The sequence below is a fragment of the Equus caballus genome, chromosome 19 (assembly GCF_041296265.1).
Source record: "Equus caballus isolate H_3958 breed thoroughbred chromosome 19, TB-T2T, whole genome shotgun sequence".
Lineage (NCBI taxonomy): Eukaryota > Metazoa > Chordata > Mammalia > Perissodactyla > Equidae > Equus > Equus caballus.
The window spans coordinates 48,566,127-48,581,738 of record NC_091702.1 but is presented as its reverse complement, the minus strand read 5'-3'; the positions used below and the strand labels follow the sequence as shown (position 1 = coordinate 48,581,738).

Genomic DNA, 15,612 nt, shown 5'->3' with positions numbered 1-15,612 from the left:
CTTGAAAATATTTAAAATTGAATAAACCTATTGCCAAACTTTGGGGGGTTTTCTCCTAAGTGGGTTAACTTTATTTCCTGTTTTTATAACAATAATTCAATAAAACAAATATTTGCTTTGTAACTACTGTGCAGGCACTGTGCTATATACACACAGGAAATACAAGAATAAACAAAACAGGAACAGATAGTTCTGACTGTACATCTGATGGTTTTCTATTTTAATTAATGTAATCATGCACTCATCTATTTTACAATTACTGAGGACCTCCTATGTGCCAGACTCTGTGAGATGTGGGGGATACAAAAATGACTGAGATTCAGTCCTGTTCCCTAGCAGGGCAGTGTACCGAGAAGACTGACCCACAATCGGGCTGCTACAACAGAGTGCCATTCATGCTAGGACAGGGAAGAGCCGAGGGTGCTACGGGAGGGGTTGGGGGCACTCAGCCCTGCCCAGCAGGGCACAGAAGGCTTCCCAAAGGAGATGATGCCTGAGCCAAGTCACATAGAATGAAAGTTGGATAGGGCATTGAGCAGAGGGAACAGCGTGTGCAAAGTCAGAGAAGTGGAAGTGCAGGGCATTCAAAGAACTGTGTTTAGGGCAGCGTGACTGAAACAGCAGAGTGGACGCGTCTAGCGAGGAAGGCTTCTGGGAGAGGGAGAGAGTGGGCAGATATTTGACGCAGGGGAATAGGGGAAACTTCTGGGCAGGGTGTGCCTTCTAGCACTCAAAAAGACACCCAGTGGAAGGAGCAGGTTGTGTGTTGGGGTAAGGCAAACACATACTGGACTGGAAGAGTCGCAATATGGAAATGCTGAACAAGAACAAAGATGCTAAAAACCAGACAAAGGAGGATGGATTCAGTGAACCAAAACTGGGAACATGTGAGGTGGAGAATTTGAAGAGGACCAGGAATTGGAGACCAGGTATCTCCTTCATATCATATTTCTGTTTTTTTTTTTTTTTTAAAGACTGGCACCTGAGCTAACAACTGTTGTCAATCTTTTTTTTTCCTGCTTTTTCTCCCCCAAAACCCCCCAGCACATAGTTGTATATGTTTTAGTTGTGGGTCCTTCTGATTGTGGCATGTGGAACACCGCCTTACCATGGCCTGACGAGCGGTGCCATGTCTGCACCCAGGATCTGAACCAGTGAAACCCTGGGCTGTCGAAGCGGAGCGTGCGAACTTAACCACTTGGCTACGGGGCCGGCCCCCTCATATTTCTATTGTATAACTAGAAAGATGTTCCTTTTCTGTAGTGGGAAACGGGCGATTGTGAAAGTCGAGGTGGGAAATAAGAACTAGCAATGAGCTGCATCCACAAGCAGATCAATTTTAACATACATGCGAACTGATGATCTGGAAAGTGATTCCCTTAAAACTATCTGTGCCCATGAACCTCTTAGAGGGGATATTTGTACCCATCCCAGTCGGAAGACCACTGATCCACACCAAGATGGTGGAAAACATTACATCCAGGAAGCTGGGTATTGTTACAGGTAATGTGAAGGAGAGTGTGACAGGCTTATGGAGCAATCACTCCAGAACCGAGACAGAGGATGGAGGATGCCAGGACAGATGGCTTCAAGACAAAGATGGAACTGATAGATTACCTGATATACTTGATGGTACTGAGCAAGATTTTACATCCTTGTTGAGTTTAGGGGTTTCAGTCTTCACAATTACCTGTTGAAGACCTTGGTAAAGCTTAGTGGTTAGCCAGCTGAGAAAACAAACATGGTACAAGAGACGGGCTGTGAATAAGATGGTAAGGCATTTTATTAGATCAGAAATAGATATACCTGGAGGGTAAAAAATTGGTAGCAAATAAAAATGGTAGCAGTACCATTTCCTGTTTTGCCAATAGAGGGTGTGACAATCAGGTCATGATTACGGTGGCTTGTGTGGCCTTGAGAGGGAGGAGTGGCTCAGTTCATTAAGGTGAGATCATGTGAAGGAAGTCAAAAAACTTGACGAACTCTGCTATAACAGGGCCGTAAGGTACAGAATCTGTAATCCATGTATTCTCTACTTTTTTGATATTAGTCCATTATCTTTCTCAAAGGGTGAATCATGGTCTACCTACATCAGAATCACCTGGTTTGCCTATTAGAAATACAAAATCCTGGGGCCAGCCTGGTCGCATAGTGGTTAAGTTCGTGTGCTCCACTTTGGCGGCCTGGGGTTTGTTGGTTTGGATCCAGGGCTATGGACCTACACACTGCTCATCAAGCCACGCTGTGGTGGCATCCCACATATAAAATAGAGGAAGACTGGCACAGACGTTAGCTCAGGGCCAATCTTCCTCACCAAAACCCCCCCCAAAATCTGTACCTATTGCTATACATAGAATTGGGAGAGAGGGACAGATGAAATCCTGGAATCTGCATCTTAAACAAGTACTTCAGAGGATTTTTATGTACTTTTTTGAGTTGGAAAGCTACTGCTTTAAGTCCTTAAATGGAGGTGCTGATTAATTATAACTGGAAGTCAGATCCCTTTCCTACTCTATGGAGCAGCCCTGGCAGGCTCCAGCTCCAATTCTGCATGAGGCAAATACACTGTGGAATACCTGAGGCTCAGGGTTCTCCCGAGCTAGATTTCCTGGAACCCTTCCTCTCCTATCACAGTGATTTAACTCAGTCTTGCGATTAGGGAGAAGTGAATTTTTCATTTCCTTCTCCTCCTTCCCCCTAAACAGTATGCTCCTTTGAATTTTAACAGATGTTAAATCAATGCAGACATCCTGTTAGACCTTCAAACTTCTTAAAATAGATGCTACCTGTGCTTCAAAAATTTCAATTAAACCCCCCAAAAATAAAGAAATTTCAATTAAGTCAACACTTATTAAATACCCATATGAGGCCCTGCAATAGTGGGGCTACAGCTCCAACTAGGACAGTGATTAGGAGCTCTTCATCCTAGTCTAACAGCTGAGCACAACTGTTCCATGCAGTCCATCTTCAGAATGGATAGAAAAACAGCAGGGTCAAGGCACTTGGATTATATCATGGAGACCTCAAGTTCAGGGCCTTCTGAGAAGCTGAGATTAAGCTGATATGGATCACCCTCCTTGGGAAAGCGACTCTTAGAGCACTAAGGTGGAGAGACCAACCCAAATCCTTCGTTGGATTCCAACTAAGGGTCCTGCCACCTGAGGGACAGATGAGTGGCCATATGCCTTCACATCTGGTTATCTCCACAATGCGTAAGAACATTGGCTAGCCATCTAAATCACAACAGGGAAAAAAAAAAAAAACCTTTCTCCATGGTAGCAATTTGTTCCATCAACAAAGTAAGAAAATTAGAGATGAACATTCTTTAGAAAGTGTTTTCATATTTATACTCATTTATTATCTAAAAGCAATTTTTATGAGCAGGTCTCAGGAAGTCTTAGTAAAAATTAGGCTTCAAAAACATTCTTTTGAAGAACTCTGGCTAATAACATTCATTTTGGCAAACAGCCTTTTGCTGCTACTAACACTTGTAACAAACTTACCCTAGATTATTAAAAATCATTTTTTCTTAGAAAACCATAACTCAGGGAGTCAAGCCCGACAGCAAGAAGGAATGGAGTTCAGTACTACTCATTTTTCAAGGCTGACCCTGAAGCCATCAGTGTTGGGTTACTTTTATTTTATTTTTCAATAAGGAAGAAAATAAAGAAATTGGGATTTATTTTAATTAAGGGAAAGAGGAAGAAAGAGGAGAAAAGGAGAGGGTTTTTGATTTATTTTTTAAAAGAGGAATACACAGCGCTTTGGCTGGTTTGGGTCTTTGTGGATGCATTTGGTTTCTACTTCCTAACTGCACAGCCTCTGTCACAACACACTTGTGCCAAATTCCACATACAGATCCTGATTTGCATAGCTCTCCTTTATGTCAAAAAAGAAATCAAGGCTAAGTCTTGTGGGGGAGGATGCAAAGAAAGACTGGAGAATATTCTAGCTGATGAAAGTGCTTTAGCAATCCTTTTCCAAATTCCCAAGACTGCCTTTCTAAAAGCTCTCTCTAACATTCTTATTTTAATATCTTCTTTCACAATACCTTGATTTCCAAAGTACTTCTGAAATTTAATTAAAATGGAATAGAAAGGGAATTGAATGTTTTTCCCCTAGTTTTAAAATGAGAAGCTGAAACTGTGTATTTATTATTACTATACTTGAATAGGGAGCAAAATGAGGAGTGCAGAGAGCTGTGGCAGAGCTGGAGAGAGAATATGTGTGAAAAGGTGTTACTGAATAAGGGAGCAACTTACAGTTTTTGGAAACCAGGTTTATATATTAAAGAACTGGGGAAGAGAGTTAAACAAGCAAAAACGATGGGTAAAAAAAGTAACAATGAACAATTAATGCCCATACACACACACCGCCCCCCAAAATTCTGGATTATGAAAGCCAAGAATGCTAGTCCATAACTGATGTAAATATGTTGCTCTGGAACTTATTTTTACTTCTCGCCATAAATACACCATTGACACAAAGAATGATATTCTTAGTTTACGGACTATCGTTAAGGGACAAATCACGAGTTGATTTTTTCCTTCAAAAAAAATAAAAACTGAAGAGGCTGTAAATCTCTCTTACTGCCCTTGCGCAAGTCTTAGATTTCAGCCTATTTCCAAACTGAAAACAGTAAGAGAGTGCAGACAGCTGTAACCTAAAGAGTGAAGGATTTAGTGAGCCGTCAGTTTCTTGCAGAATTCTTCTTTTCTGGTACTGCTGTTCTCTATGTATTATTAATCTATTTATATTTAACTCTAGCTATTAGTCTGCCTCTTCCAGCCATGGAGCCATTTGCAAAGGAGAGGAGAGGGAGACAAGGGTGGCTATTATTAGGCATCCTTGTGTGTGATGAGGGTGGAGACAATTAAATAACACCATTTTGCTTCTTTGAAAATGACAGAGATTGTTCGGGGTGGACAACTTAGGGCTGGTTAACATAACCTTTCCCCCCAAGAAAGTAAAACAATAGAGATACATTTCTGAAGTACTTAATTAAGCCTTCAGCAAGGAGTGTGGGAGAATTACAGACCCATAAAATCCCTCCGGTTCTAGGCAAGAGTCAATTTTCTGTGCGGCACTCTGTCACCGCTCATTTACTGCATCATTTTGACAACATCTCATATTTCCACAAGGCTTTTACATAATCTATAAACAGGGACAGAAAGGTGAGGAACAGAGAGAATGGGGACAAAGTTTGGACCGACCCTCCCCCGCCACTGTCACTTCCTTTCAGTTTTTCATGAAAGGGTGAGGCTGAAGGGTGGCATCTTAAGATGATTTCTTCAAAGGCTGAGACATTAATAATCAACACAGCAAGAAGAAAGCCCTGAAAAACTGCCTCTGCTTGCTCAGTCTTCCAAAGGAGGAGTGCAATTCAGTCATAATGAAGGCTCTTTAATGTTCCGCCCCCAAACCTTTTTCGATCAGGAAAGCCCGGAATCTGCAGGCAAGAAAGATAATCACGTTAAGTCTCAAGCAGACAGAGTTCAATTGCTAAAAGTCTTTAAATTTTACCCCCTATTTTTTGTTTCTGTATGTTGGCCTCTTTTTCCTTAAAGAATCACCATTATGAGGTTTTACTCAGAAAACCATGGCAGATTCACTAAGAAAAAGTCTACCAAATGGAAAACATTTGCCAACAAATTGGTGATAGTGTCATCTAAATCAGAGAGGATGAAGATGAATCTCGTAACATTTACCTATTAGACTTTTATATGAATTATCTGCACTGTGGTAGACTCTGAATATACACCTTTAGTCTCAAACAAATAATTTTCTTCTTTTATTTTATAATGTAACTTTACCCCCATCCCCTTTTTTTGTCCCTTAGACCCTTATTTTCCCTTGATCTGATTTTTTCTTTTTTCTTTAACAGGACAGAAGAAAATCAGTTGCTTGTACCTACAAATGACTTCCCCTCACTTTTTTTTTAATCACTTCTGAAAATAAACTTGGAAATCACCTCTCTCTAAATTTAAGAACCCATTTTATCAAGAAAAGATAGATACTGACCTGATTACCATCTCTTAAAAAGTATCTCTTCTCTATGACCTGTGAAAAACAAATAAAGATTTTAAGGGTTTAGCACACATACCTGGAAAAAGTGGTTGACTGCAATGGCCACTAACAGGACTAAAAGGCACATATCCAAATTAAGAGTCTTTTCAATAGCTACAGACGTCTAGTACAATGAGTTAAATCTGGAGCTAATAAGATCAGGATTGTGGGAGTATTTCCATAAAAGCCTGCCTCATTCCAAAAAGCATTAGTGATAGAGTAAAGAAAAAAATGAACAAACAAAAACGACTGAATAATTAGCAAATGACATAAGATCCCATGCAATTCCTAGTGTCTGACAGGAAATTTGCCTCTAAGTTTCCTAGCAGCCAGTCCCAAAAGGTACCAGAGAGAACCCATAAGACAAAAGCAGAGCACTTTTCTACTACAATAGTACAGCTATTCCTAACAGAGAATGCTGTGTAATATAATGAACTGCCACATCCCTCTAGTAAACACAGTGATAAATTCTGTAGGTCCTCAGTGGAGAGAGATGACACATCGACATCAGGCAATTAGCTTCTTTTTATGGACTTAATCTGTACCCTTCATTCAGTAGTTTCAGAAGTGTTATTTGGTCCGTGGGAGAAATAAGGTGAAGCAGTGGATGAATCTGCACAAATCCATCACTACTACTGAAAAGAAACCCTCAAAATATATGGCCTATTATAATGAGTTTAAGAGCACCATATGTTCAGATGATGAAAAACAATTGAAAAAATAATGAATTCTGTTCTAACACTTGAGAAACTGCAATGGTTGCAGAAGCAGTATTATTTTCTTTACTTAGAGCTGTTGTGATTAAGAAAAGTTAATCAAATAAGAATACAGATTAGCTGGAGATTAACTTTAAGACATCGGAATCTAGAATTATGAAGCTAAGAATTCCTCTGAATAAGAGCAGAGTGTCCTCCAGGCCCACGCCAGCTTGCTCTCACTGGCCTGACAGCCAAATCATCCAGATTCTATTTTCGTGACTATGGTTGGATTACTTTTAGCCACAAGAGACTCAGCGTAAGGTGGCATTCGCTGTCCTGAGAGATTAAAATACTCGACCCCACAAAAACCAAGAAGGGAATGATTCTCTTTCCCCTCTCCGGGGCAGGACAGGAAAATCCTATCATGTAGAGTAGGGAGGAATTACTACTGGCCAAATGAGTCTGGAGGAGTTAGATTTCCTCTTGGAAAAGAAATCTTTACACTAAATTCTGGAAGATATGATGTAGAGAAAACTGGGTGAAATACAGCTGTAAAGTGCCTTGGTTTCAGGCAACCACCTCAGTCTGGAGGTCTGGCCAACCTCCTAATCTACATACGTGTTTTTAGGATTTAGGCAATGAAGAGAGAAGCTGCCTTTTTGCTTTTGCTCATAATTCCCTACCCTCAACTTGCAACACCCTTTTCTTACCAAATCTTGCTCTCTTCTTAAAACCAACCAAGTTCCCTCTAATTTTTTTCTTTTTGAGGAAGATTAGCCCTGAGCTAACATCTGCTGCCAATCCTCCTCTTTTTGCTGAGGGAGATTGGCCCTGAGCTAGCATCCATGCCCATCTTCCTCTACTTCATACATGAGATGCCTGCCACAGCACGGCTTGATAAGCAGTGCATAGGTCTGTGCCCAGGATCCGAACTGGTGAACCCCGGACCTCTGAAGCTGAGTGTGCGAACTTAACTGCTGCACCACCAGGCTGGCCCCTGATTTTTTTTAAATAAAGCCTTACCTGAAAACTTGGGTCACACTAGTCTATAAGCCATTGTTTCTCTAAGATATAACTTTACTTTTTAATTTCAAAATTAATAAATTATTTAAAAATTTAAACAACATATTGTGGGATCTTTCCATGTCAGACACAGATCTGTAAGATGTTGCTTTCAGGGGAAAGAATTTTGTATTAGGTGAGGGCCAAGGATCTACACCACATGGAAGTTCTTACATTTTAAGTTTGAAAACAATGTGGAGAGAAAATCTGGTTTCTAGCAATGCTTCCCAACATTTTTCATGACATGGTACTCTTAGAAAATGCTAATATTTGTACAGCACATTTACCCCAGGGTACAGCACTGGGGTAAATGGAAGAGACTGTCGGTCACCCAGCCCAGGGGGCTCTGGTTGCACTAGAACTGAGGGGATCACTATCTCAGCACACCTGTGTCCCTTTGCCATACACCAATCGGGAAGTGGTGCAATGACGCGAAAAATTCCAAGTGACCTAATATTAACCAGGGAGGGGCATGGGGCTTATCTTATGCTGGCACATTGGATAAAGGTCCAAATATTAGACCCCTAATCAGCTAAAAGAAAAATGATTCATAGAAAAGAGCTATGAGAAGAGAAATGATTTTCTTGGGAGATTATAGTTAAAAGGAACTATAATACAGAAATTAATCCTTTTCAATAATGCATAGAGAAATACACCCTATTTTACTTTACTACACAGTGTCAACACTGGGCAAACAACTTAAACTTGGTCAATACTATGTGCAATGCAGCCATGTGGCCTGGTGAAGGAAAGACAAACAGTGCTCTAATTTCCCAGTATGCTGAGTCATTCTGTTTTCATTCCGGTCAGGACAATAAGATGATGCTAGCAGGAGTCAAGAATTGGAATGCAAAGGTTTCTGATGGGGAAAGATTAGGGAATCAAGAAGATGATGTAACCTTAAAAGTAATAGTAATGTTTATGTGGAGAATATTAATAGCTGGGAGAGCAAAAAGAACTCAGGGCTTTAACTAAGCTGAATTTCCTCAGTTCAGTGCCTTTTGAGGGGGCTGGGGGGAGAATAAGTACAAAGAGAGCTAGAAAACAGGAAAACATAAATTGCTCTAAAGAGGAGAATTAAGTATCTTTTAAAAAAACCCATTTAAATCCAGTAGCTTTCATCCTTTGCTTAGAGAACGCTGGTGAGAGAATAAATAGGCCAGCAGGACTTTAGCAACTATACCAACAGACAAGAGACATCAAAACAGGTATTATTCAGGCTGTGAAGTTCAAGACAAAGGAACAAAAGGACAAAGCATTCTACAAAAAATTTAAATTCCTGTAATATATAAATTAAGTTTAAAAATAACAATTGAAGCCATTACCTTATCAAAAAACCTACTTAGCTTGACAGCATTGGAAGAACCCGCAGCTAAGTATCGTGGATTTGTGCAATCCTAGAAGATAAAACATAAAATCCACAATTAAAAGTTAGGAAACATAGCTCTTTGTTAGTTATTACTGTTCCTGTTGCACATTTCTATACTAAAATATTAGGCATGATACTCTCATAAAATATTCATGTAAATTTTCAAATTATGATGCACAAAGCAAAGATAAAAGTGCTAAAGGAAGATAAGGACACTTTTGTTATTTAAGCAATTTTAGAGGATACTGAACATATTCATCATAATTCATAAAGGAAGACAGGATTGTCAATATCTTACTAATAACAAAACCAAGACACCAATCAGGTGACCTACCTACATTTACCCTGAAAAGCAGAAGTAGAACCATTAAAAACAGTAAACACTTCACTGTTTAGTACTAGTTACTGACCAGTACTCAACTAATTAAGTACTGTGCAGTTCACACAAACAGTAGGAAGCATGAATAAAGAGTTAAGAGGAGTAAAGAACAAATAGAATAGTTGCCAGAGATTTCCCACTCATTGACTGCAGGGTACTACATCTCTTGGTAGGTCATAGAAAAAATAATAAACAATAGATACATTTTTTGATAATAAACAATAAGTTTATTATTATTAAATATCATTAAGTATTATTATTTAATAATAATTTGTGTGTGTGTGTGTGTGTGTGTGTGTGTGGTGGAAGATTGGCCCTGAGCTAACATCTGTTGCCAATCTTTCTCTTTTTGCTTGAGGAAGATTTGACCTGAGCTAACATCTGTGCCAATCTTCCTCTATTTTGTATGTGGGACACTGCCACAGCATGGCTTGATGAGTGGTGTGTAGGTCTGTGCCCCAGATCTGAACCTGCAAACCACGGGCTGCCAAAGCAGAGTGTGCGAACTTAACCCCTAGGCCACCACACCAGCCCTAATAATAATTAAATAAACAATAATAAACAATAGATATATTACTATTAAGTAGGATTTTTAAAAATAGAGAAAAAATGGGGCCCAGAAGAGACAAACAATCCGGACTATTAAATCACTGCAATGACTAGTAAAGACCTTAAAAAGTTTACTATCTTTTTCCTGGAATTCCAGTGTCGTGCTGCCTTCGCTTGTCATCATTGACTTGCCACCTCAAGAGAGAAAACAGTCATGAGCTGCATAACGATGTTTCAGTCAATGATGGACCAAATATACGATGGTGATCCCATAGGATTAGTACCATAGAGCCTAGATATAGGTAGGCTATACCATCTAGGTTAGTGTAAGTACACTCTGTGATGTCTGCATAAGGATGAACTTGCCTAACAATGCATTTCTCAGAATGTATCCCTGTTGTTAAACGACATATGATTGTACTTTGATTTTTTTTTTGGTGAGGAAGACTGGCCCTGAGGTTTACCTGTGTCAATCTTCCTCTATTTTTTATATGTGGGATACCGCCACAGCATGGCTTGATGAGCAGTATGTAGGTCTGCACCCAGGATCCAAACCCGTGAACCCCAAACCACCAAAGCAGAGTGCATGAACTTAATGACTGGGCTGGTCCCTGTACTTTGATTTTTACCTCAAATGCCACCTAAGATCAAACTATGAGGATATCATGTAGGGTCCTTTGCAAGAATGATATTTGTCTTCCAGTTGTAGATCATCTGTGTCCCTTGGGAAATTACTGAAATTATTGTTGTTGCATTTATTCTGTTTTGTAATCCCTAAGCCTACACAATTCCTTCCCAATGGATTTTGTAACGATCACCTATTTTGTCCATATACAACATTTCAAGGTTCACATTTTAAAATTTGGCTGGAAACTATATAATACATTTTCCAAAACCACAAAAAAGAGATTACAACAAACTTTTCAGAGATCACAGAGTACTAGAAAAATTAGAGGTCTTTGAAGCCAGCAAGCTCTGAATCAAATATCCGTCCCAACATTTCTAGATTGTGTGACATTGGTTAGGTTACTAAATCTTTAAAGTAGAGCTTGCTCACTTGTGAAATGGGGTAACATCACTTATACTGTAGGATTTTTGTAAAAATTAAATGAGACAACGCATGTCTGGCACATAGAAGGTACTGAAATATTAGTTCCCTTCTCTCTTCCTTCCAAGAAAATGCTATCAAATTGAATTTTCAGACACAAAAGCAGCTAACATAATAAAAGATAATTCTATATATGGATTAAACAAACTGAACTGTCATCGTGCAAACTGTTGTATTTGAAATAATGTTTGAACACATTTAAACAGCAGTTGGGGCACGTAAGAGACAAACTGTAGATAGAACTGTGTTAGATATGTTTTACAAAATGGATATTGATTACATAGTCATCAGAACGTCAAAAGACTTCTGAGGTGATTCCAAATAGAGCCAAAGTACTAAATACAAAAACTAAATCAAGCAGCAAACAAACAAAATCTCCCAAAAACTTAATTCTAAGGATCCACAATTTCAGGTTGATCGGGCTAGAGAAACCCAATGATTTAGGATGAGAATTTTAAATTGAAAGAGCCATCTGCTTTTGATCATGGCTGAAGGCAAAGCCTGAAAACTAATAGCTCTAAATAGCTTGTCCAAGCTTCAGAAAGGAATACTAACTAAGGAAGATGTTTCAGTATGATCACTTTGAAGTAAACACAGAAAAATTTGTACTCGATGAAATAAACCTACCAGGATTTTAAAAAATAAGTAATCTTCTTCCTGTTTATAATGTAAGCAATTTGCCTTTTTTCAGGCACAAGATAACTGATTCCATCTTTGATGGATACACTTACGTTATATTCTTCCTTTTCTATAGTTTTAAGTAAATTCATACAGTAACCAAAGATGCTAGCGCTAATATTGTTACATTAGTTTATTTGAGGGTTCATATTTACTTGCTGAGTCTTTTTGATTGCTATCTCTTTTTGATACTGTTACCCCATTCTCCTCTCCTTTTTCCTTCCCTGCATACTCAAGACCTTCTTGTGGTTTCTGCTGTGTTCTTGAAGCCATACACTGATAACAGACAAAAGTATGTTGCATGTGAACTCTGTGGAGACTGTGTTTGCCACAGTACCACCACTTGAGTACCTTTAGATCTTGTTAACAATTAAAAGACAGCCTTGCCTTTCCAAGTAGGTGATTGTCACTGAAACCCACAGGTACTAGAAAGAGAGACATTCCAAAATACATTAAAAGTAATTACTGGAACAAATTAAGTGTATTTGATGGTAAATTTCCCTTTGGAAATAATGTTCAAAGGAAGTAACCTCAGCACTTCTTCAATAAGGACATTGTATCTTCTAAGCAGCAGGAATCCTCTGGAATATCACAGTCCAGTGCTGACTACCTGGGGGATATATGCTGAATATTCCATGGTGGCAGCTAAGAAAAATAAAGCACCTCCACTGCAAAGTAGAAGGTGAAAAACAATGGCATGGCAGACAGAAGCTGACTCATTTATTGGGGCAGAGGTGGGGTTGAACCAAGCAGTGTTCACAAATGTTGACTCACAGAATAAGGGCATCAGAATCACCTGAGTCATTTGTTAAAATTACAGAGTCCTGGTCCTTCTGCCAGACCTTATGAATAAACTGTGGGGCAGTTACTTAAAATTTTTCTCAGATGCTGTTGGTAATACGAATATGCAGTCAGGTTTGGGTAATTGTTAATCTAGATAATTTTTAAGAGTTCTTTCAGCTCCAAGATTCTAAATGTTAGTTGAAGGATAATTAAGTGGAAAATAGGCTTAACTGTAGAGCACAGGCTCCGAAGTCTGAGTGCCTGGTTTGACCTGTGTAACCTTGGCCTAGTTATCTCTCTCAGCTCCTAGTCTTCATCTTTAAAACTGGGGATAATAACAGTACCTGCCTTAGACAGATGATGTGAAGATGATGAATGTGAGATAATGTACATAAAGCTCTAGAACAATGCTCAGCACAGACGTGCTCAATAAATGGTACCCATTGGCATTATTATACTACCACGCCCACCCCACGTCTGAATGCCAGCACATGAATATGCTGCAGAAATCCTACTTGTGAACAATGACATATAAACCATGACTGAAGCTGCTGCCCAGAATCCTTCTCTGGGCAACACTAACTGGTTTATCTGAGGGCTTATCTTAGCCTTTTTAGTGCCAGGTTCTAATTGAGCTAAATACCTCAGGAAAAGACTCAATCCTCTGTATACATTATACATATAAGTTTATATAAACTAATGCTTATGAAGCACTCCTGGTTTACAGGTTGTAATTTTCTCATTTATTTGTTAGCCCTTTTTAAGGTAAACTCTGTAGTTTAGAAGCTAAGAGGCTTTTCTGAAGCACAAATAGTCAAGGAACAGCATCACTGACATTCTTTGTCATCTTAATTCAATTATTTTTATACTAATTAAATTATTTTGACTTTGGTGAGATATTTAAAAATCTTTTCAAGAAAAAGCCCATGATTTACATTATTCATAGAACAAAGTTGGAACATTCCAACAGATCAGCATACAAGGAGGCTGAAGTGACTGTGCACATCTGACAGTCTTTGTTGATCCCAATCTTTACTACATTTTGGACTAGAACCCTAAAAGCCTGATTTCAGGTATAAAGCTTCTTTTGCAAGAATATGTGACTTATGAAGTCTTTGGTTTTGCCTTCACCTGATAATAATACAAACATGCTTTAGTGAAAATACACACCAAATTAATCTCTTCCGCATTGAAATCTTCAGCCAGGAAAGCAGTCCTAGTTAAGACTTCATGGCGCTTGGTTTCATGAATCTGATCCAGTTTAGTCCCTATCACCAATAGCGGGATTTGGTTATCAGCAAACTGTTCCCGGTCATAATCCCTGTGATAAACAATAATGAAGAGGTGAAGAGAATTTACCTTTCTGATGTGGATGTGTAATATTTAAATGCAACTAGCTTATCCTACTTTACTGATAATTCACTGACTCTTACCTATCACCAATAAACCCATTTTTCTCCCAATTTCTTCCACCTACTTGTTTACTTAACAATTCATCACCATCTATCGAGTTCCAACTATTCATCTAACTACTCAAAATTTGTTCCCATGAATCTTTATAGATTACTTGAATAACTAAGTGCCCACCAGGTAGACCAAAGTAGGTTGACTTGACTTCTCCCAACAGCTCAGGAATTTTTCTGTGTAGATGCAGAGACTGGATTCAAACCTCAGTGGAAAGAAAACTCAGGAACCTTGCACAGCACTCAAGCCTTGTGCCAGAGGGGAAAATGGCAAGCTTCTAGGTACCTTCTTGGATATACATAAGCTCTACATCTACCATACATATTTTTGTCTATGAATAATAAAATAAATAGATCATTTTAGGGAAATAAGAAATAGGAATGCTGAAGGCCAGAATAAGTCAACCACAGGAGATGCTATATAGCCTGGGGAAAGATGGATTCAACAAATGGAAAGGGAAGGAGATAGCTGAAATGCAAAATGAATAGGAAAAGAAAATAATTAAGTACCAAATACCTAATACTTGTTTGTTCTGACACAAGAGCTGTGGGAGGCAGAGGACAGGCAATACAAATCATTTAGGGTTAGTGGCCTTGGGTCACTGGCTATTAGAATCCCTTTTTTCTATTCTTACCCAAAGGACAGAGTGGTGTTCTTTCTATTACCGAAAGGAACACAGAGCCCAATGTTGTTGAATTAATTTAAATTCTGTTCACATATGAGAAATAAAACAGATTTGAATTTCTGACATGTTATAGGCTTAATTTACAAAAGTCAGCAAAACTTGGCTGCGAACACCTTATGACAGTAAATCAATATTGCATAATCCAATCAATACAACTCAGTTGAGCATAGCTTTTTTCTTCCTTTAATATTGTTTTTCTTTTTCTTTGAATAATCTAAATTGTGGGGGCATGAAAAATTATCAAATTCTTTTGCCCTTCATAATAATCTTACAGAGCTTCAGTTACTGTTCAGCCTTGGAACACAATTGTTTTGAACTATGTAACCTCCCATTTCATAAAAATATTATTTTATTTATGCATCAAAGCCAATAATAACTGGAGTTCAAGGCTTTTGATTCTCCTTACCAACATCAACCCTGACTTAGGAGACATGGTCCAAAACTGCAATTTGCTTTCTTAGAGAATGAAGTATTGAGTGTCTTCCTTTTGCATTATTTCCTTTTCCTATACTCACTAACTCTGGCTCAGATACAAATTTTTATATATATTTTATTAAACATCATCTTTGATACACATATATCTCTGTCACTTGTAGTCTTGTATAATTTCTTGTACATGTATTAACATATATATGGTACTATATATGTAACTTAAAATATATATGTTGCCATATATATATAATTTGTTCTCTTGTTTCTCTTTTCAGCTTTCCTTTTTTCTCACTTTCTTTCATTAAATCTTACATCCAATTTGAAGTCAGATCTTGAGAT

The 15,612-nt window shown here is 38.5% G+C and overlaps 2 protein-coding genes across 6 annotated transcripts in view; one reads left to right on the top strand and one right to left on the bottom strand.

Moving 5' to 3' along the window:
- Positions 1–495: 495 nt before the first annotated feature.
- GTF2E1 (general transcription factor IIE subunit 1) overlaps positions 496–15,612 on the top strand; it is a 69,813-nt gene continuing 54,696 nt past the window's right edge. Inside the window, exon 1 of the mRNA XM_070243730.1 lies at positions 496–929. The gene's annotated coding sequence lies outside the window, so the exon portion shown is untranslated. The remainder of the gene's footprint in view (positions 930–15,612) is intronic.
- The window catches only part of RABL3 (RAB, member of RAS oncogene family like 3), a 35,267-nt gene continuing 22,990 nt past the window's right edge, over positions 3,336–15,612 (bottom strand). For 3 of the 5 annotated variants that reach the window (XM_070243732.1, XM_001502372.5, XM_070243731.1), the window contains 4 exons: positions 13,863–14,013; positions 9,152–9,223; positions 6,022–6,060; positions 3,336–5,449 (listed from right to left, as the gene is read on the bottom strand). In XM_070243732.1, coding sequence (XP_070099833.1) covers positions 5,384–5,449; positions 6,022–6,060; positions 9,152–9,223; positions 13,863–14,013 — 328 coding nt within the window. In that variant the 3' untranslated portion in view covers positions 3,336–5,383. The remainder of the gene's footprint in view (positions 5,450–6,021; positions 6,061–9,151; positions 9,224–13,862; positions 14,014–15,612) is intronic. The other 2 variants (XM_070243733.1, XM_005601947.4) reach the window with 1 other exon arrangement.